At 44.9% G+C, this 22,434-nt stretch overlaps 2 protein-coding genes across 2 annotated transcripts; both read right to left on the bottom strand.

Annotated features, from left to right (window-relative positions):
* Positions 1-1,228: 1,228 nt before the first annotated feature.
* LOC124662011 lies at positions 1,229-1,840 on the bottom strand. Its single transcript, XM_047199901.1, has one exon. The coding sequence runs from the start codon at positions 1,838-1,840 to the stop codon at positions 1,331-1,333; it is 510 nt and encodes a 169-aa protein (XP_047055857.1). The 3' UTR covers positions 1,229-1,330.
* Positions 1,841-4,324: 2,484 nt separating this feature from the next.
* On the bottom strand, positions 4,325-9,417 carry LOC124666737 (elongation factor 2-like). The gene is made up of 3 exons (XM_047204064.1): positions 9,337-9,417; positions 7,933-8,046; positions 4,325-6,874 (listed from the first exon to the last, which is right to left on the bottom strand). The coding sequence occupies exons 2-3, from the start codon at positions 8,021-8,023 to the stop codon at positions 4,434-4,436; spliced, it is 2,532 nt and encodes an 843-aa protein (XP_047060020.1). The 5' UTR covers positions 8,024-8,046; positions 9,337-9,417; the 3' UTR covers positions 4,325-4,433.
* Positions 9,418-22,434: the final 13,017 nt, after the last annotated feature.

Raw genomic sequence — 22,434 nt, 5'->3', positions numbered from 1 at the left:
TTGATTCAGAAAGAAGAAAATGGGAGCACGATCCCTTTCGGGGCCACAACTACCGACACCCATTCAATACAATGGAAGAGCAGCCGTCGCTAGCTAGCGGAATTCACGCGAATCGACCGTCTGTAAATTTACGGACGACCTCTTTCTCTTTCCTTCTTCTCTCACCTACAGCTCATCAAATTTCCTAACGTGGTGTGACTTACAGCTGACTAAATATCATTGTACATGTCCTAATCGATGGACTAACCGCTCCTGGCCGCACGTAGTGTAATTCCAGTAGCTAGGCCATCTAATTCTTGAGCTATTTGGGCTTGGGCCACGTGAGGATCTAATGACTACTACCCATAACAAATGACTAGTTGTCCTCAAAAAAGCCCCCCCCCCCCCCTTTCAAAAAAAGGAAGTTGTCCTAAAAAAAAATTAATGACTAGTAAAGCCAAACTAGGAAAATTTAATGGCTACTACCTTACCTGTTGGTCGCCATGTGTGGCTTGATACCCTCCCGGAGGGGCTATGTTTCCATGTAAACATTGTTCCAATCGTTTAATAAATGAGTCGGTGTTGTCTTAAAAAAAACAGTGTTGGCCCCTGCCGTATATCCATGGGGGTGGCTGGCGCATAGAGGGGGCCTAGGCCCCGCTCGCCCCTTGGATCCACCTTTGTCTCTAAGTGTACTACATGTTTCATCCAGCTCACAGTTTGCACATGTAATCACCAAAGGACTGTCAACGCCATTGTTCATTGAGTTTCGGTCGAGTCATCGCATCACAGACGTCTTGTCCAGTAGCGGACCCAAGATTTATTGAAAGCCCGGGCAAACAGTACATTTGAAGGCTTAAGTTGCTAAATTTTATCAAATACGGGTAAAATTACAGTGTGCCGGACGGCCGGAAGCCCGGGCAGCCGCCGGGTAGTAGGGGCGCTGGATCCGCCACTGGTCTTGTCCCCTCGTTTAGACTGCGGGGGTGTGTTAGATAACCCTAGAGGTTTAGATCAATTTATACCATCGGTTACCTAGGGTTTAGGAACCCGACCTAACTTTCTTATAGCACAAGTTGTAATCCTTATATCACTATTTATCAATGCAATCATCGAGGCATGCACAATTGCAGTTTTTTACACTAATCATCCTGGTTATATGTTACACTCATACATGCTAGCTGCTAGGTATGTCTTCTCACAGTCTTGGAATTGTAGAGAATTTACAGCAGAGCAAGCCCCATGGTTATGAACATGTTACGGAGATCAACTGATCATCCTGCCCTTATATTATGTACTAACACACATACATAACTAGGTTTATTATTTCGAATTTGCCGATGCATGCACGCTATCGCGCCGCCGATGCTTGGAGCATGCCCGAGAGGTCCCTGGACGCGCGCACGGACTTGTACATCTCGAGGACGAGCCTCTGTCCCAGCTCATCCGCCTTCTGTCGCGCGTGCGCCTGGCTGAGCGACCGGCGCACGGGCACCCGCTTCTGCCACAGCGCCTCCGGCACCGGCCCGCTGGGCAGGCTGAGCGACGCCGCCGAGTGCTTCTTCGCCGCGCCGACCATGGCGTCCACGTACGCGTCCCGTATGCCCCCGAGCACGCGCTTCGGTACCGCTGCCGCGGCCACGGCCGGCGCCTTGACGCGCACCCGGAACATGCCGCCGAGACGCACGCCCCACTTCTTGCCGTCGCCGTCACCGCTGCTGCCGTCCCCGAGCCGCACCAGATGGCGCGTGCCTCGGCCCGCCGTGCCGCCGCCGCCGCCGTCCACGCGCTGGTACTTGCTCCGGCGCCAGTAGGACCGTATGCCCTTGGTGAACCCTATCGGGAAGGCCTCGGTTTCCATCGCCTTGGTGCGCACTCTTCCCGTTCCTTGGTCTCCTCGGTTTTGGGTTAGCTGGGTTGGTGCAAGTTTGGTACTAACAGAAAAGAACTTGGGTTTGCTGAATGCTAATCCTACCTTGATCTCCTTTTATGCACACGTTGATAGCTGCTGCCGTCACGTGAGAATGTGTAATTAACATTTCATGGAAGATGCCTGGTGAGTGTGGTCTTGAGGTGTAGAGTAGGTGTTTGGTGAGGTGTTCTCTTGTCCCAAGTTACGGAGAAGAGGCGTGTATCTGACGGACCAAAGCAAATTATCCAACCATCTGACGGAGCAAGCCAATTATTCAATCTGACGTCCCGGCGCGAACGAGTCATCAGAGTTCAGGACTTTTGGCGCTCGGAGCGTTATATAATACGCTGTGGTTACATAAGTCATGGTCAGAAGCTGACACAGTCCCATACTGTCCAGTAGATTTACTCGTTCAAATTGACATGATGGATCGGAAAATCGGCATAATAACGTGGTTAGTGACGACGATGGCGTATGTTTGACTTAGCTGCCGAGGCGTTGGGGATCTAGTCAGATCGATCGGGTCATAATGGCGGCCTGTACAAACCTGTGCTTAATCGGTCCTTATTGTCGTTTAAGTCCACTTGTGTGCTTTCTTCAGCAGCAGTTTTGTCTGTACGGGCAATAATCATAAGCAACATGGCAGACTTGGCAGTAAACATAAGGAAAACAACAAACAGCCCCTTTTGGAAAATATTAGCCCAAGGAATGCTTCCTGGGCAAATATCACGTGCGGAAGATGAACGTGTAAAGTTCTATTTTTGGAGAATATGGCATTTTATTGATCATGACAAACCATAGTGCATGTTTCTAAATATGACAGGAATAAACTACTACATAGAGCGAGCTAGAGTGTGTGCCACAACATTACAATTATATATAAACGTGGTTAAAAGACACCGTGGAAAAGCAAGAAGTGATAATCGCCTCGATGTCTTGAATCACAACCACAACCTGGCTACGATCAATCTCCGAGGACTTGATCCGTTGCACCAAGCCACCAACTACAGGGAATCAGACTTGATCACCACAACGTGTAAAGTTTGGGATATATGAAATTCACATTTGGTGATATGGATAGCGACATCACATGATTCATGATGCTTACAACTTCCTCCATAATTGTCAGAGGGCCATCAGTAGAGGATGGAAATGCCAAACATATGAGTAAACAATCACCGTTATAAGTAGGCGTCAGTTAACTGGCCGTGGTGCTATAGTCTTGACCAAATAAACGAGCAACAAATCACCAGGGACAACTGAAAATGGAAGAGCACCAGGATATAAGCCTGCAAAAAACCCGAAGTCTCAAGGCTGAAGACACATGACCAAACCATGGTCGGATGATCAATTCGACTATTAAAAGCACAAATAGGAAGTGTCAGTTGAACTGGAGGACTGGTGATGATAATGAAAAAATAGCACTTAGAACAAGTAATAATGATAAAAAGCCAATTATGAGATGATCACAGACCTGATACCACAAAGAGATTAACCAGATCCAGCAATACCCGAAAGCACAACCCAAGTCAGGAAACAAAACTGGGCACAATTATCAATGATAAACAGAAATTGCTATTGGGAGATGCAAAGCGACGGCTGGAAACATGCAAGTACTCAACCAAGCATATTATTAAGGGAAATTGTTTGCTAAATCTGACGGATACCAAAATAGTCTCAGTAGAAAGCTACCATAAAAAAGTAACACAAACACATCACAACTCATTATCAGTTTAAGTTTTGTCGTTTTAAGTTGCTCGCTTTTTTCAGCAGCAGTTTTGTTCGCTCGAACAGTAATCATAAGCAACATGGCAATAAATACAAAGAAAGAAAAGATTAGTCGAAGGTGCTTCCTTCAGGTGGGGAAGATGCACTATATAAACATGTAAAGTTTTCACGATAATATTCGACCATGAAATTGATGCTAGGTGAAATTGATAGCGAGAAAACATGTTTCATACAGCTTACAACTTCTGCCGCGATTGTCAGAGAGCTGTCAGCCTGTCGGTGGATATGTCTGGTACACATATGAGAAAACAATCATTGACTTGCTGCTATACACTTAGACAACTAAAAAAGGGAAGAGATTAAGCCTGCAAATAAAAACTGAAGTTGCAGGGCTGAACACAAAGAGAACATTACATGAACAAACCATGGTTGGATGATCAATTATGCTACAGTATTATTAGAAGCACAAATTGGAAGTGCCGGCTAATCTCCAACTATAAAGATACAGCTGGAGTCAACAGGTAAACTGGGCACGATTATTGAAGATATTAACAGAAAAACTACAAGAAGATGCAAGGCGGTAGCTGGAAACATGCAAGTACTCAACCAAACATATCATTAAGGAAAATTGTTTGCTAAATCTGACAGAAACCGAAATAGGCTCAGTAGCACGCTACCATACAAAAATAACACGAACACATCACAAGTTCACAACTCAATGCACTGGAACACTGAGGTAAGAGTACTAATCTTGACACTAGACCAAAGATAAAGGAAAAAACGGGGCAACAGCAGATATCATGAGAGCTAACATTTAGAGCTTGTCCTCGAAGTCAGAGAGAGGGGTCATCTGTTCCTTCAGTCCCTTCCTCTTGCGGATATCCAAGACCAGCTGAGCCGCCTGCGAACCGGCGTCCAAAGGATCAGCAGACATCAATTCCCAGTGATCAAACACACACTGCGGGAAGGCCTGACCAGAAGTTGCAGCCCTAAGTGTGCTGGAGAAACCGAAGGACTCGATAACAGGGAGGTAAGCCTTGATGTTGTACAGTGGGGTACCAGGCCTCTGAATCTCCTCGAACACGTGCCCTCTCTTCTGGTTAAGCACACCATAGATACCACCAAGTGCATTCTCAGGTGCCTGGATTTCCACTAGGTATACAGGCTCTAGTAACCTTGGCTTAGCTGTAAGCATAGAAGCATAAATGACCCTCCTAGCCGTTGGGATGACCTGACCACCTCCCCTGTGGATAGCATCTGTGTGGAGAACAACATCACAGACCTCAAAGCAAATCCCACGCATATTTTCATCCGCCAATGGGCCTTCCTTCGACGCCCACTGGAAGCCAGCCACAACAGAGTCCTTTATTTCATTCAGATACTGCACTCCTTTGCACATATCAACAACCATATTTGGGCCAGTGGTTTCAGGTCCAAAACACCAAATCTTCTTGGCAAGATCCTTGTCCCAACCGAACTCCTCAGACAGGATCTTGGAGCGCACCTTGGGATCATCACGTGGGCCAATGCGGTCATCATCAATGGCCTCAGGCAGTCCTTCCTCCAAGGGGCGAGCTTCCATATAAAGACGGTTGTGCTTGTTCGGGGACTTGCTCATCACAGTACGGCAAGATTTCTCAAGAACAGTCTCGCGGAAAGAGACAACAGGAGGGGAGACAGTAATTTCAGCACCACCCATGAAATCATCCTGCAGATCCTTCAAACAAATTTCAAGGTGCAGCTCTCCAGCTCCAGCAATAATATGCTCACCAGACTCTTCCATCGAACACAGGACCATAGGATCAGATTTTGCCAGACGCTTCAAACCTTCCACAAGCTTGGGAAGATCCGAGGCAACCTTGCACTGAACAGCAACACGTACAACAGGGGATACAGAAAATTTCATGGCTCTGATTGGGCATGCATCAACCTCCTTCTCGTTTGTCAGTGTAGCATTCTTTGTGATGAACTGATCCAAGCCAACCATAGCAACAGTGTTACCACAAGGAACATCCTCAACAGACTCTTGCTTTTTTCCCATCCATATAACTGTACGCTGGACACTCTTCACATACAGATCCTTCTTCTGGCCAGGAACATAGTTGGGGCCCATGATCCGGACCTTCATGCCAGTTGCAATTCTCCCAGAGAAGACACGGCCAAACGCAAAGAATCTGCCCTTGTCAGATGCTGGGATCATCTTCGAAACATAGAGCATAAGAGGACCTTGTGGGTCACAGTTTCTTATCGCAGTTGCGTAGACATCATCAAGGGGGCCCTCATACAAGTTCTCCACACGATACTTCTGTGCTTGCGAAGGAGAAGGAAGATGGAATATCATCATCTCAAGCAGAGCAGTGCTCGCTGGCAACCAAGTTTGCATTACACGCTTCATTAAAGGCTTGCCCATTAGCTCCTTCTCATCAGACTTCATGGTAACACCAAGCTTCTGTAACATAGGCCACAATTTATCCTTCTGGTCAGTCATGCAAGTATTGATGATTTGCTTGATTGGATCATAGCAAAACTGAACAAAACCTCTCCTACAAGTAGGCGAGCCAGTGTTCTTGTTGGTCCATTTTTTTGTGGTTGGGTCAAAGAAGTTCTCGCCCCAAAGCCTCTCCATCATTTTAGATTCATCAACTCCAAACTTGGAGGCATACATCTTTGCAAAGTTCGTGAGAGTAAATGCCCAGCCATGTAAACCAGCAGAGAAGGCAACAGTTCCCTTCTCTGGGTAGACTTGCACATCGCCAAGTTTTGCATCTTCATATGTTGCCATAATGACATTGGCATTCTCAATGACTCGGGAGAAAGTCTGGTAGGCTTCCTCACCTTCAACTTGAAGCTCTAGGAAACATCTGTCCATCTTATTCACAGTAAGGACAGGCCTAATCCTCTCACCAAGGGCTTGACGAAGCACAGTTTCAGTTTGCACACAAACACCCTCAATACAGTCAACCACCACCAAAGCACCATCAGTAATCCGAAGAGCAGCTGTGACTTCCGAAGAGAAATCAACGTGCCCAGGTGAATCAATAAGGTTTATCAGGTACTCATTCCCATCTCTCTCTCCCTTATAAGACCTGAGTGATTCATCGGTCATCTCATAGAAAAGAGAGATACCGGTGGATTTGATTGTGATGCCACGCTCTGCTTCATCTGCACGTGTATCAGTCATGCGAACATCACCAGCAACTTCCTGTGCAATAATCCCAGCAGCTGCCACTAGGGAATCAGTAAGTGTAGACTTGCCTGCAGCGAATTAAAGCCATTAACACGGTAAAATATGACTCAATAACTTGTAATACATCCATTCTTAAATAATTGAACTCCTAGAAAAAGAGGATGTAATTTACAGTGCTAAATATCCAACAAGAAGCAAAGCATTAAATTACACAATGTTAGAGCAGTGGTCATAGGACAAAAGGACAGCCCACAAATGCTGGAATTTCAGGGATTAATAAGAAGATCAAATTAAAGACAATCAAAAGTGACTTGATGAGCACACAGGATCTACCGCGGTTTAATTGTATAACACCACAAGTATATACACTAATGCAAAATACAAAAAATACATATTGAAATAATCAGATCCATAACTAAGGAAAACAAGAAAGTAGAATTAAGTGATGAGACCCTTAAAATGATTATCCATTACATTTTACAGTACTGTGCCAATCATATTAAACACATTATTTTCGGAAAGTCGTAGACTAAAATTCAGGATCAAAATTAGATCAGACAACATAAATGCAAAATGAAAACATTACACCAATCTAGAATGGAGATGTGTTGTAACAAAAGAGGCAAAGTATGAACAAGCTACAAATATACATGTTGAAATAATAATATCCATTTACTTAAGGAAACCTGAAAATAGAATTAAAATCCTACATGATTATCATATCCTTAAAATTATTATCCATTGAATTTTACAATACAGTGCCAATCATGTTAAATGCAGTATTTTCAAAATTATAGACTTGAAATTTTCAGGATCAACATTAAATCAGACAACATAAATGCAAAATAAAAATATTACACAAATCTAGAATGGAGATGTGTTGTAAGTTGTAACAAAACAAGCCAAAGTATGAACAAGCCATAAATCATCGATATAGAGAGATAATATAAGATCAATGTTAACAAGCAATGTTGTGCGACATAATATTACACCAATCTAAGGTGGGCAACTGTTCATAAAAACAAGAGACAATTACGAACAAGCTAAAAGCATCAAGCCAGAGAAAACAAATGAATAAAAACTTCAATATTTATGCAACCCAAGTGGTAAATTTCAAAGCACATACCATGGTCGACATGAGCAATAACAGACATGTTCCGGATATTAGCCTGCTTATCCATAATACCGCGGAGCCCTTCTACTGTGAACTTCACCATCTTGACTACTTTTGAGTATCAAGCTGCAAATATAACGAAGTTAGAGTGCCTACCAGGACTATATAACTAATAAAAAGCACCTGCAATTACTGAACCACCCTAAGGAAGAAATGCTTGACAGTCCTAATCATATTATTAGGTAGCTGTATGTATTTATAACAAACTATAAAGAGGTAAAGGAAGAAATGCTTGACAGTCCTAATCAGATTATTAGGTAGCTCCTCTGTATTTATACCAAACTAAAGAGGTAAAGGAAGAAATGCTTGACAGTCCTAATCAGACTATTAGGTATCTCTTAAGTATTTATACCAAACTAAATAGGTAAAGGAGCATGCAAAGAAAAAACTCTGGAAAGTAGTGTGAAATTGGTCAAAGAAAGGGAAGCACAAATTCAAAGCCTGTACAAGGGCACACAATATAATGCAACCAAGGTAGCACTTCAGTTTATATTGCATTCTGCATGACAACAAAGCGAAACATTGTAACATTTATTCCACAGAATAAGACAAAGTAGACAGCAATATGGAAATACCATTATTTATATTGAAAGAATAGAGATGACACAGAACATACGAAAATACCCATGGTTGTGAGACGAATACATTCAAGAAACAGAAGAAAAAAATCTATTAGGAACATCCCAATTTGTTTACCACAAAGACACTACCAAAAGACATGAAGTTTGATTACTCTTGTGAATCACACGAACCAGGTAGCAGAGAATACCTCTAACGTAACAGAGGTTGACATCTAACAGAACTAGAGAAGACAAATCTATTTAGATAAAACACATTGTCTTAAACACGAATCATATGTTCATGCAGAAACAATAGATCTACAGTCACAGACATACAACCCATTTCTATTAGAACGTCTATATCAGTATACGCTCTACTATCAATTGATCCATCCTCCATACCAGAAACAAAATCGGATCTATAAACAGCACCTAGCTAGATCGTTTCAGTAGACCGGCGTTATTGGTATCTACGAGACGTACGTGATATGGATCAGGGAGAAAACTATATCTACGAGACGTACGTGACGCAGAAAATACGTACGTCCACCAAAACCAAACCGAAATTCGGCGCGGAGATATATAATGTTACCTGAGCCGCTGCTCTAATGCTGCTGAACCACTATGAGCACTACAGCCCTTCCGATCTAACCGAAACCAACACCTCGCTCGCGCGACGAGATGAACCCAAAAACGCCTAGAATTGCGGATCCGATAAACAGCAACGCACAACCATCGCATGGAACGGACGAACTGAAGCGATGAGATCGATGGGACATGGGAGATGGCGGCTCACCTTGGATTCGGCCTCGCGATCAGGATCCGGGAGGGAAAATGGGACGATGAGCGCCGCCGCGGCGCCGAGAGCAGAACCAGGAGAAACCCCAGGCGTTTCCTGGCGGGGGCGGCGGTGGATTTATTGGCTGCGTCCTGCGTGGGGCGATGGCTCGGGAAGGCGGGGCAGATCGTGGCCGTCCGTTCGGTTTCGTAGCGAGCGAGTCGGCGCTCTGCCGCCGTCCGATCGGCTGCGAGGAATGGGTAGTTCGGTGAATGCGCTGCGAGGCGGTGGACTCGCTCCCAGCCGAGTTCTGGGCCACTCGTCACCACTGGTCGCTCATGGGCTTTTACGTGGCCCTTACTCTTCCTCTGAAATCGAAACTTGAGCCTTCAACGTCAAAAAATGAAAAGAAACTTGGCCCTCACTCCTCCAACGACAGTCCAGGTTCCATCGGTTAAATGTGCTCCTCGGCCCATTTCTGAAATAACTTACTGAGAGCGTCTCCACTCTCCAGTCGCGTCCCCCAAACCGTCCCCCAAACGACGTCGGATTGAGCATTTGGGGGACACGTTTTATTCGTGCCACGTTTGGGGACGTCGCTCCCCAGTCGCGTCCCCCAAACACCCCCCAACCATTAAATACGGGTTTTTTAAAACACGATCATTTATCAAATATAGTATACAAATAAATATGTGGGGATTGTTTTCAAATTAAAATACAACAAACAATAAAACAACTAAACAAATGTAATAAATAGGGCTAGATCAAGGTGCCACGACATTTGTTGATAATCCTTTGATCCTCCACAAATGCTCAACGAGATCAGCTTGAAGTTGATCATGAACATTGTTGTCACGGATCTCTGCGTGCATGGCGAGGAAATCAGCAAAATCTGCAGGCAACTCATGATCAACATCCGCAAAAGGGCTCTCGCACTCATAGGGACCAACATGTCTGAAGCAAAATCTGTTGTGGGTATACTTTATGGGTATATCAACGGCATGACCTAGATCCGGCAAGCCCGGGTGGCCCACAGATGGTGATGTGGCATGTGGCCCATCGGGCGGCCCAATTGCTGTAGATCCTGAAAGATGAAGTCCAGCCCAGGAATAGGAAGCCGGATCCCAACCGACCTACGAAGGAGGCCGGATCCGTGAAGGCCCATGAAGTATCCGGATCCAGCACGTTCTTGGAGGAAGGCGGATCCTTGACGTAAACGGCAAGACATTGTACCGTAGTTAGGCAACTTGTATTCCGGCTAGGACTCTCCGTGTAAACCCTAGATCCGTGCGCCTTTATAAGCCGGATCCCGGGAGCCCTAGAGGCACGACCACAACTCATTGTAACAACGCGAAAGCGCCCAGATAATTCCAGACAAGCAGCAATAGGCCCTGTCCTCGTGCAGGTGTTCCGAAGCTGGGTAAATCGCGTACCACCGTCCCGAGTGCACTCCGCCCTATGGCCCCCACTTCTTCTTCCCCTCGTGAGGATCCCTCCTCCGAGGTACCGTCAAATAGGCAACGACATTTGGCACCGACCGTGGGGCCTGCGGCGTCTGGAGGCCGGAACCGGGAGGGTTCTACCTTCGGAGGCATCGGCGACACCATCGCCGTGGGGCGCGTCAAGTACGCCGGAAACTTCCCGATCGTCCCTGAGGATGAGTGCTGGATTCCGGCTAAGACAAACCCCGTCAAGCTCTCCATTATCCCGATCGGCGGGATACACATCTTCATCGGCGAGACCGTCGATTCCAACGGGAACGCAGCGGTAAGTAACGGCCGACGCGACCGCCGGCGAGCGGGACGCAGTCGCGAAGATCCGATCTGAGTCGCAGGAACTTCTCAAGAAGATTCCGCCTTAGATCTGGAAAAATCAAAGCCCACCCAATCCGCCCCTGAGCAGGAGATAACAGTGAAAGACTAATGCAGATCCGCCTGGGTCTCCCAGGTGTTAGAGAAGCAAAGGTGTCACTTCGTGCACTTCATAGCCCATATCGCAGCAGCCGCCCCTCAAGAAGTCGGAGCTGGCCCCGTGCAGGTAGAGGCACCGGAAAACGGCGACACTCCGGATCAGCAGGAGGTTGTCGGAGAAAGCGATGCCCCATGTGAAGAATCGATCCTGGGCAACCTCAGCCCAACCTCCGACGACACCTCCTCCATGGACACTAAAGAGTACGATCGCAAGTTGAAGGAACTCGGAGGCGGTGAGCAAATCGAGGTAGATTCCGCCCAGCCAAAGCAGGTTCTCGCAACCTTAGCAGCGCTGGATCAGCAGGAATCGGCACACGAGCACACCACTTCCGACCCACAGCCATCCTACGCAGGTACCCCGTCATCGCGGGAACGACCGCGTTAGGAAATCCTGTCCCCAGAAGAACTGGTTGAGCAGGCAGGCATCGACGCAATAGCGCACTTGGCGATCCTCAACAAACCAATAACTCCCGAGGAAGCTGCAGACCCGGAGACTCTAGAAGCCAAGAGGCAAGAGATGTTGGCAACAGCCTAGAAAATCGCTCGAACCGCAGCAGCAATTCTGGATGAAAGGAAAGAAGCCGCGCAATTCGTGGAAGGTTTCCAACAGCGAGAGCTTGAGGTTGACCAACAACTGGCAAAAGTCAAGGAGCTCCGACAGCCTTTGGAAAGACAAGGTCACCGAGCTTCAGCAGGAGGTCGATCAAATCAGGCTGGAGGCTATACCCCCTCGCAAGATCACTTTCGCGACCCCCACTGAGCAACAGCCACTTGCAACCCCAAAGGACAACATGAAAAAGGCTGCGGAGATCTTGAAAAAGAACGACGAGGAGATTGACATCGACTATGTTCGTACGCTCGTTGCCTCAGCAATGAAGCGACGCAGTAAGGCAGATACTTCGCGCAGGTTGGAATCCAATCCGGATCACTGTGTCTCTACCGCGCAGAAGGACGCCCACGTCAATCTCCATCCCGATGATGAATCGCGCACCGGATCCTCAGAGCGTAGAAGAAAAACCAGGGAGCACCCAAATCCGATCCCCGTACCATCAAAGACGCCTCCGTCAGATCCGAAGAAGGGAAAGGATGCAATGTACGATGGTAGGAACAAGTACCGGAACCCGTCACCTCCGCCTAATGGGTACCCGCGTCCCCCGCCTCCTCGCCGCCGCAGTCCAGCCGGAAACACCAGGCCCCATGGGGCCGGTGGAATCAACATCCGCGACATGCCGCCGCCGAGAACCAGGGAGCGGACGCCGGAACCACGTCGGAACCAGAACAACGATCGTGAACCCGAGCCCAGAAGGAGCCGGAACAACGATCGAGAGCCTGAGCCCAGGAGGAGCCGGAACGCGGAACGTGAGCCTGAGCCCCGCCGAAGTCGGAACGACGGAGGAGACTATCACCAAGGTGAAGGTAGCCACCGGAGCCGGAGCGAACCGCGGGAAGACCACCGGGAATCTGAGGGCGGAAGCAAAAAATCTCACAGGCCCCCTCGCAGGTCTCCTTCACCACCACCAAGTGGCGGAGGCGGAGGCGGTGGCCGGAGATCTCGTTCCCGCTCAAAAACCCCGGGCGGTGGCCCACGCGATGCCCGAGAACGCCTCAATGAGTACAAAACTGATTACATTGGCCCAAAGTGCTTCGGCAGGATGATTCGAGAGGAACCAAAGCCAAGGATGAACCTCAAGCTACCCGGAAACCTGAAGAATTATGATGACACGGAAAGGCCGGATACCTGGATTGAGGATTACTATAATGAAGTAACCTTTGCCGGAGGAACCCCTAATATTGCCTGCCGCATGCTTCAGTTGTACCTTGTAGGTTGATACGTCCCAAACGTATCTATAATTTCTTATGTTCCATGCTACTTTTATGATGATACTCACATGTTTTATACACACTTTATGTCATTATTATGCATTTTCCGGCACTAACCTATTGACGAGATGCCGAAGAGCCGATTCTCTGTTTTCGCTGTTTTTGGTTTCAGAAATCCTAGTAAGGAAATATTCTCGGAATTGGACGAAATCAACGCCCAGGGGCCTATTTTCCACGAAGCTTCCAGAAGACCGAAGAGGAAACGAAGTGGGGCCACGAGGCGACGCCACACTAGGGCGGCGCGGCCCAGGACCTGGCCGCGCGGCCCTGTTGTGTGGGTCCCTCGTGACTCTCCCTGACCTACCCTTCCGCCTACATATAGTCTTCGTCGCGAAACCCCCAGTACCGAGAGCCACGATACGGAAAACCTTCCAGAGATGCAGCCGCCGCCAATCCCATCTCGGGGGATTCAGGAGATCGCCTCCGGCACCCTGCCGGAGAGGGAATCATCTCCCGGAGGTCTCTTCAACGCCATGATCGCCTCCGGATCGATGTGTGAGTAGTCCACCCACTGGACTATGGGTCCATAGCGGTAGCTAGATGGTCGTCTTCTCCTCATTGTGCTATCATGTTAGATCTTGTGAGCTGCCTATCATGATCAAGATCATCTATTTGTAATGCTACATGTTGTGTTTGTTGGGATCCGATGAATATTGAATACTATGTCAAGTTGATTATCAATCTATCATATATGTTATTTATGTTCTTGCATGCTCTCCGTTGCTAGTAGAGGCTCTGGTCAAGTTGATACTTGTGACTCCAAGAGGGAGTATTTATGCTCGATAGTGGGTGATGCGCGTAGATGACACGTCCGTTGGGAACCCCAAGAGGAAGGTGTGATGCGCACAGCAACAAGTTTTCCCTCAGTAAGAAACCAAGGTTATCGAACCAGTAGGAGTCAAGAAGCACGTCGAAGGTTGATGGCGGCGGGATGTAGTGCGGCGCAACACCAGGGATTCCGGCGCCAACGTGGAACCTGCACAACACAACCAAGTACTTTGCCCCAACGAAACAGTGAGGTTGTCAATCTCACCGGCTTGCTGTAACAAAGGATTAGATGTATAGTGTGGATGATGATTGTTTGCGGAAAACAGTAGAACAAGTATTGCAGTAGATTGTATTCGATGTAAAAGAATGGACCGGGGTCCACGGTTCACTAGAGGTGTCTCTCCCATAAGATAAATAGCATGTTGGGTGAACAAATTACAGTTGGGCAATTGACAAATAAAGAGGGCATGACCATGCACATACATGATATGATGAGTATAGTGAGATTTAATTGGGCATTACGACAAAGTACATAGACCGCTATCCGAGCATGCATCTATGCCTAAAAAGTCCACCTTCGAGTTATCATCCGAACCCCTTCCAGGTATTAAGTTGCAAACAACGAGACAATTGCATTAAGTATGGTGCGTAATGTAATCAATAACTACATCCTCGAACATAGCATCAATGTTTTATCCCTAGTGGCAACAACACATCCACAACCTTAGAACTTTCTGTCACAGTCCCAGATTTAATGGAGGCATGAACCCACTATCGAGCATAAATACTCCCTCTTGGAGTTAAGAGTAAAAACTTGGCTAGAGCCTCTACTAATAACGGAGAGCATGAAAGATCATAAACAACACATAGGTAATAGATTGATAATCAACATAACATAGTATTCTCTATCCATCGGATCCCAACAAACACAACATATAGCATTACAGATAGATGATCTTGATCATGTTAGGCAGCTCACAAGATCCGACAATGAAGCACATAAGGAGAAGACGACCATCTAGCTACTGCTATGGACCCATAGTCCGAGGGGTGAACTACTCACTCATCACTCCGGAGGCGACCATGGCGGTGAAGAGTCCTCCGGGAGATGATTCCCCTCTCCGGCGAGGGTGCCGGAGGCGATCTCCTGAATCCCCGAGATGGGATTGGCGGCGGCGGCGTCTGCGGAAGGTTTTCCGTATCGTGGCTCTCGATGCGGGGGTTTCGCGACGAAGACTATATGTAGGCGGAAGGGCAGGTAAAGGGGCGTCACGAGGGGCCCACACACCAGGGCCGCGCGGCCAAGGCCCAGGACGCGCCGCCCTGTTGTGTCGCCACCTCGTGGCCCCACTTCATAAGTCCTCTGGTCTTCTGGAAGCTTTGTGGAAAAATAGGCCCCTGGGCGTTGATTTCGTCCAATTCCGAGAATATTTCCTTACTAGGATTTCTGAAACCAAAAACAGCGAGAAACATGACAAGCGGCTCTTCGGCATCTCGTTAATAGGTTAGTGCCGAAAAATGCATAAATATGACATAAAGTATGCATAAAACATGTAGATATCATCAATAATGTGGCATGGAACATAAGAAATTATCGATACGTCGGAGGCGTATCGGCATCCCCAAGCTTAGTTCCTGCTCGTCCCGGCGAGTAAACGATAACAAAGATAATTTACGGAGTGACATGCCATCATAACCTTGATCATACTATTGTAAGCATATGTAATGAATGCAGCGATCAAAACAATGGTAATGACATGAGTAAACAACTGAATCATAAAGCAAAGACTTTTCATGAATAGTACTTTCAAGACAAGCATCAATAAGTCTTGCATAAGAGTTAACTCATGAAGCAATAAATTCATAGTAAAGGTATTGAAGCAACACAAAGGAAGATTAAGTTTCAGCGGTTGCTTTCAACTTATAACATGTATATCTCATGGATATTGTCAATGTAAAGTAATATAACAAGTGCAATATGCAAGTATGTAGGAATCAATGCACAGTTCACACAAGTGTTTGCTTCTTGAGGTGAAGAGAGATAGGTGAACTGACTCAACATAAAAGTAAAAGAAAGTCCCTTCGCAGAGGGAAGCATTGATTGCTATATTTTTGCTAGAGCTTTGGTTTTGAAAACAAGAAACAATTTTATCAACGGTAGTAATAAAGCATATGTATCATGTAAATTATATCTTACAAGTTGCAAGCCTCGTGCATAGTATACTAATAGTGCCCGCACCTTGTCCTAATTAGCTCGGATTACGGGATTATCGCAATACACATGTTTTAACCAAGTGTCACAAAGGGGTACCTCCATGCCGCTCTGTACAAAGGTCTAAGGAGAAAGCTCGCATTTGGATTTCTCGCTTTTGATTATTCTCAACTTAGACATCCATACCGGGACAACATAGACAACGAGATAATGGACTCCTCTTTAATGCATAAGCATGTAGCAACAATTAATGTTCTCATATGAGATTGAGGATATATGTCCAAAACTGAAACTTCCACCATGATTCATGGCTTTAGTTAGCGGCCCAATGTTCTTCTCTAACAATATGCATGCTCTAACCATTAAATGAGTGGTAAATCTCCCTTACTTCGAGACAAGACGGACATGCATAGCAACTCACATGATATTCAACAAAGGGTAGTTGATGGCGTCCCCAGGAACATGGTTATCGCACAACAAGCAACTTAATAAGAGATAAAGTGCATAAGTACATATTCAATACCACAATAGTTTTTAAGCTATTTGTCCCATGAGCTATATATTGCAAAGGTAAAGGATGGAAATTTTAAAGGTAGCACTCAAGCAATTTACTTTGGAATGGCGGAGAAATACCATGTAGTAGGTAGGTATGGTGGACACAAATGGCATAGTGGTTGGCTCAAGGATTTTGGATGCATGAGAAGTATTCCCTCTCGATACAAGGTTTATGCTAGCAAGGTTTATTTGAAACAAACACAAGGATGAACCGGTGCAGCAAAACTCACATAAAAGACATATTGTAAACATTATAAGACTCTACACCGTCTTCCTTGTTGTTCAAACTCTTTACAAGAAATTATCTAGACCTTAGAGAGACCAATTATGCAAACCAAATTTAGCAAGCTCTATGTATTTCCTCATTAATAGGTGCAAAGTATATGATGCAAGATCTTAAACATGAGCACAACAATTGCCAAGTATCAAATTATTCAAGACATTTTAGAATTACTACATGTAGCATTTCCCAATTCCAACCATATAACAATTTAACGAAGAAGATTCAACCTTCGCCATGAATACTATGAGTAAAGCCTAAGGACATATTTGTCCATATGCAACAGCGGAGCGTGTCTCTCTCCCACACAATGAATGCTAGGATCCATTTTATTCAAACAAAAACAAAAACAAAAACAAACCGACGCTCCAAGCAAAGCACATAAGATGTGATGGAATAAAAATATAGTTTCGGGGAGGAACTCGATAATGTTGTCGATGAAGAAGGGGATGCCTTGGGCATCCCCAAGCTTAGACGCTTGAGTCTTCTTAAAATATGCAGGGGTGAACCACCGGGGCATCCCCAAGCTTAGAGCTTTCACTCTCCTTGATCATATTGTATCATCTCCCTCTCTTGATCCTTGAAAACTTCCTCCACACCAAACTCGAAACAACTCATTAGAGGGTCAGTGCATAAAAAAATTCACATGTTCAGAGGTGACATAATCATTCTTAACACTTCTGGACATTGCACAAAGCTACTGGACATTAATGGAACAAAGGAATTCATCCATCATAGCAAAAGAGGCAATGCGAAATAAAAGGCAGAATCTGTCAAAACAGAACAGTCCATAAAGATGGATTTTATTGAGGCACCATACTTGCTCAAATGAAAATGCCCAAATTGAATGAAAGTTGCGTACATATCTGAGGATCACGCACGTAAATTGGCATAATTTTATGAGCTACCTACAGAGAGGCAGGTCGAAATTCGTGACAGCAAAGAAATCTGTTTCTGCGCAGTAATCCAAATCTAGTATGAACCTTACTATCAACGACTTTACATGGCACAACAATGCACAAAACTAAGATAAGAAGAGGTTGCTACAGTAGTAAACAACTTCCAAAACTCAAATATAAAATAAAATTACTGTAATAAAAACATGGGTTGTCTCCCATAAGCGCTTTTCTTTAACGCCTTTCAGCTAGGCGCAGAAAGTGTATATCAAGTGTTATCAAGAGATGCAGTATCAACATTACCTTGGGCTTTACCCTTACCTTTCTTGTTCTTTTTCTTATTCTTTGATTTAGAGAATATATGTCTACCCCCGGGTGTAGAGGTGAATTTTAGGGTGCCTTCTCCCATATCTATGACTGCTCCCAATAGTTTCAACAGGGATCTTCCGAGTGTGATTTGTCATGTTCCTGCACATTCAATAACAAGACAATCAATGGATATTGTTCTCCCAAGAATGGTTGTATGCACACCCGTAGCTATTCCTTTAGGAATTACAACAGAGTTATCAATAAGAGTTATTCCTTCTCCCCCTTCAACGAATCCCCAAAGTTTCAAAGATTCATGAATACTCTTAGGCATTAGGCAAAATTCAGACATAATATCACAATTGGCATGAAGAGTTTGACCACCGATAACAATTTTAATAGTAGGATCCCATAATGAAGGTTCAGAGTTCACTAAAACTTGATCAAGACGGTTACGAACATATCTATAATTTTCATTCAAGCGAGGTGCACTTGTCTCAAGAGTGTTTAATCTATTATAAATGCTAATAAGGGCTGAATCAAAGTTATTAGCTGAATCATGTGATGCAACCAACTTCTTTATGGCATTAAAAACTTGATCCCCATTGCAATGAAGGAAATCTCCTCCCACTAGAGCATCCAAGGCATATCTATAGCGAATCATAAGACCAAAATAAAAATTACTAAGGAGCAAACTTAGAGTCATTTGAGGTTCGAGCTTTACGATAAGAAGTAAAAATTCTGGACCAAGCATCTTTAAAACTCTCCTCATCCCCTTGTTTAAAAGTGAAGACTAATTCCTCAGGTGAAGAAGTAACAGGTGCAGAACTAGACATGGTAACAAAAGTAAAATTCAAGTAACTATTTTTTTTTGTGTTTTTGATATAGAGTGCAAGACAGTAAATGAAGTAAAGCTGGCAACTAATTTTTTTTGTGTTTTGATATAATGCAGCAAACAAAGTAGTAAATAAAATAAAGCAAGACAAAACAAAGTAAAGAGATTGGATTGTGGAGACTCCCCTTGCAGCGTGTCTTGATCTCCCCGGCAACGGCGCCGAAAAACAGTCTTGATGCGCGTAGATGACACGTCCGTTGGGAACCCCAAGAGGAAGGTGTGATGCGCACAGCAGCAAGTTTTCCTCGGTAAGAAACCAAGGTTATCGAACCGAGTAGGGAGTCAAGAAGCACGTCGAAGGTTGATGGCGGCGGGATGTAGTGCGGCGCAACACCGTGGATTCCGGCGCCAACGTGGAACCCGCACAACACAACCAAAGTACTTTGCCCCAACGAAACAGATGAGGTTGTCAATCTCACCGGCTTGCTGTAACAAAGGATTAGATGTATAGTGTGGATGATGATTGTTTGCGTGAAAACAGTAGAACAAGTATTGCAAGTAGATTGTATTCGATGTAAAAGAATGGACCGGGGTCCACAGCTCACTAGAGGTGTCTCTCCCATAAGATAAATAGCATGTTGGGTGAACAAATTACAGTTGGGCAATTGACAAATAGAGAGGGCATGACCATGCACATACATGATATGATGAGTATAGTGAGATTTAATTGGGCATTACGACAAAGTACATAGACCGCTATCCAAGCATGCATCTATGCCTAAAAAGTCCACCTTCAGGTTATCATCCGAACCCCTTCCAGTATTAAGTTGCAAACAACAAACAATTGCATTAAGTATGGTGCGTAATGTAATCAATAACTACATCCTTGGACATAGCATCAATGTTTTATCCCTAGTGGCAACAAGACATCCACAACCTTAGAACTTTCTCACATCGTCCCAGTATTTAATGGAGGCATGAACCCACTATCGAGCATAAATACTCCCTCTTGGAGTTAAGAGTAAAAACCTGGCCGCAGCCTCTACTAATAACGAAGAGCATGCAAGATCATAAACAACACATAGGTAATAGATTGATAATCAACATAACATAGTATTCTCTATCCATCGGATCCCAACAAACACAACATATAGCATTACAGATAGATGATCTTGATCATGTTAGGCAGCTCACAAGATCCGACAATGAAGCACATAAGGAGAAGACGACCATCTAGCTACTGCTATGGACCCATAGTCCGGGGGTGAACTACTCACTCATCACTCCGGAGGCGACCATGGCGGTGAAGAGTCCTCCGGGAGATGATTCCCCTCTCCGGCAGGGTGCCGGAGGCGATCTCCCGAATCCCCCTAGATGGGATTGGCGGCGGCGGCGTCTCTCGGAAGGTTTTCCGTATCGTGGCTCTCGTACCGGGGGTTTCGCGACGAAGACTATATGTAGGCGGAAGGGCAGGTAAGGGGCGTCACGAGGGGCCCACACACCAGGGCCGCGCGGCCAAGGCCCAGGCCGCGCCGCCCTGTTGTGTCGCCACCTCGTGGCCCCACTTCGTAAGTCCTCCGGTCTTCTGGAAGCTTCGTGGAAAAATAGGCCCCTGGGCGTTGATTTCGTCCAATTCCGAGAATATTTCCTTACTAGGATTTCTGAAACCAAAAACAGCAGAAAACAACAACTGGCTCTTCGGCATCTCGTTAATAGGTTAGTGCCGGAAAATGCATAAATATGACATAAAGTATGCATAAAACATGTAGATATCATCAATAATGTGGCATGGAACATAAGAAATTATCGATACGTCGGAGACGTATCAGCATCCCCAAGCTTAGTTCCTGCTCGTCCTGAGCAGGTAAACGATAACAAAGATAATTTCTGGAGTGACATGACATCATAACCTTGATCATACTATTGTAAGCATATGTAATGAATGCAGCGATCAAAATAATGGTAATGACATGAGTAAACAACTGAATCATAAAGCAAAGACTTTTCATGAATAGTACTTTCAAGACAAGCATCAATAAGTCTTGCATAAGAGTTAACTCATGAAGCAATAAATTCATAGTAAAGGTATTGAAGCAACACAAAGGAAGATTAAGTTTCAGCGGTTGCTTTCAACTTATAACATGTATATCTCATGGATATTGTCAATGTAAAGTAATATAACAAGTGCAATATGCAAGTATGTAGGAATCAATGCACAGCTTCACACAAGTGTTTGCTTCTTGAGGTGAAGAGAGATAGGTGAACTGACTCAACATAAAAGTAAAAGAAAGGCCCTTCGCAGAGGGAAGCATTGATTGCTATATTTGTGCTAGAGCTTTGGTTTTGAAAACAAGAAACAGTTTTGTCAACGGTAGTAATAAAGCATATGTATCATGTAAATTATATCTTACAAGTTGCAAGCCTCATGCATAGTATACTAATAGTGCCCGCACCTTGTCCTAATTAGCTCTGGATTACCGGGATTATCGCAATACACATGTTTTAACCAAGTGTCACAAAGGGGTACCTCCATGCCGCATGTACAAAGGTCTAAGGAGAAAGCTCGCATTTGGATTTCTCGCTTTTGATTATTCTCAACTTAGACATCCATACCGGGACAACATAGACAACAGATAATGGACTCCTCTTTAATGCATAAGCATGTAGCAACAATTAATGTTCTCATATGAGATTGAGGATATATGTCCAAAACTGAAACTTCCACCATGATTCATGGCTTTAGTTAGCGGCCCAATGTTCTTCTCTAACAATATGCATGCTCTAACCATTAAATGAGTGGTAAATCTCCCTTACTTCGGACAAGACGGACATGCATAGCAACTCACATGATATTCAACAAAGGGTAGTTGATGGCGTCCCCGAGAACATGGTTATCGCACAACAAGCAACTTAATAAGAGATAAAGTGCATAAGTACATATTCAATACCACAAAAGTTTTTAAGCTATTTGTCCCATGAGCTATATATTGCAAAGGTAAAGGATGGAAATTTTAAAGGTAGCACTCAAGCAATTTACTTTGGAATGGCGGAGAAATACCATGTAGTAGGTAGGTATGGTGGACACAAATGGCATAGTGGTTGGCTCAAGGATTTTGGATGCATGAGAAGTATTCCCTCTCGATACAAGGTTTAGGCTAGCAAGGTTTATTTGAAACAAACACAAGGATGAACCGGTGCAGCAAAACTCACATAAAAGACATATTGTAAACATTATAAGACTCTACACCATCTTCCTTGTTGTTCAAACTCTTTACTAGAAATTATCTAGACCTTAGAGAGACCAATTATGCAAACCAAATTTAGCAAGCTCTATGTATTTCTTCATTAATAGGTGCAAAGTATATGATGCAAGAGCTTAAACATGAGCACAACAATTGCCAAGTATCAAATTA

This window comes from Lolium rigidum, chromosome 6 (assembly GCF_022539505.1).
Source record: "Lolium rigidum isolate FL_2022 chromosome 6, APGP_CSIRO_Lrig_0.1, whole genome shotgun sequence".
In the NCBI taxonomy this organism is placed as follows: domain Eukaryota; kingdom Viridiplantae; phylum Streptophyta; class Magnoliopsida; order Poales; family Poaceae; genus Lolium; species Lolium rigidum.
Note: the sequence above shows the minus strand (reverse complement) of the source record. Positions and strands in the feature narration are given on the sequence as shown.

Bases quoted from the DNA above. Each gene is read 5' to 3' on its own strand.
- LOC124666737 (XM_047204064.1), bottom strand. From the start codon at position 8,023: ATGGTGAAGTTCACAGTAGAAGGGCTCCGCGGTATTATGGATAAGCAG. The intron at 6,875-7,932 runs GTATGTGCTTTG...AATTCGCTGCAG, and splicing joins TATTGCTCATGTCGACCATG to GCAAGTCTACACTTACTGAT.
- LOC124662011 (XM_047199901.1), bottom strand. From the start codon at position 1,840: ATGGAAACCGAGGCCTTCCCGATAGGGTTCACCAAGGGCATACGGTCC.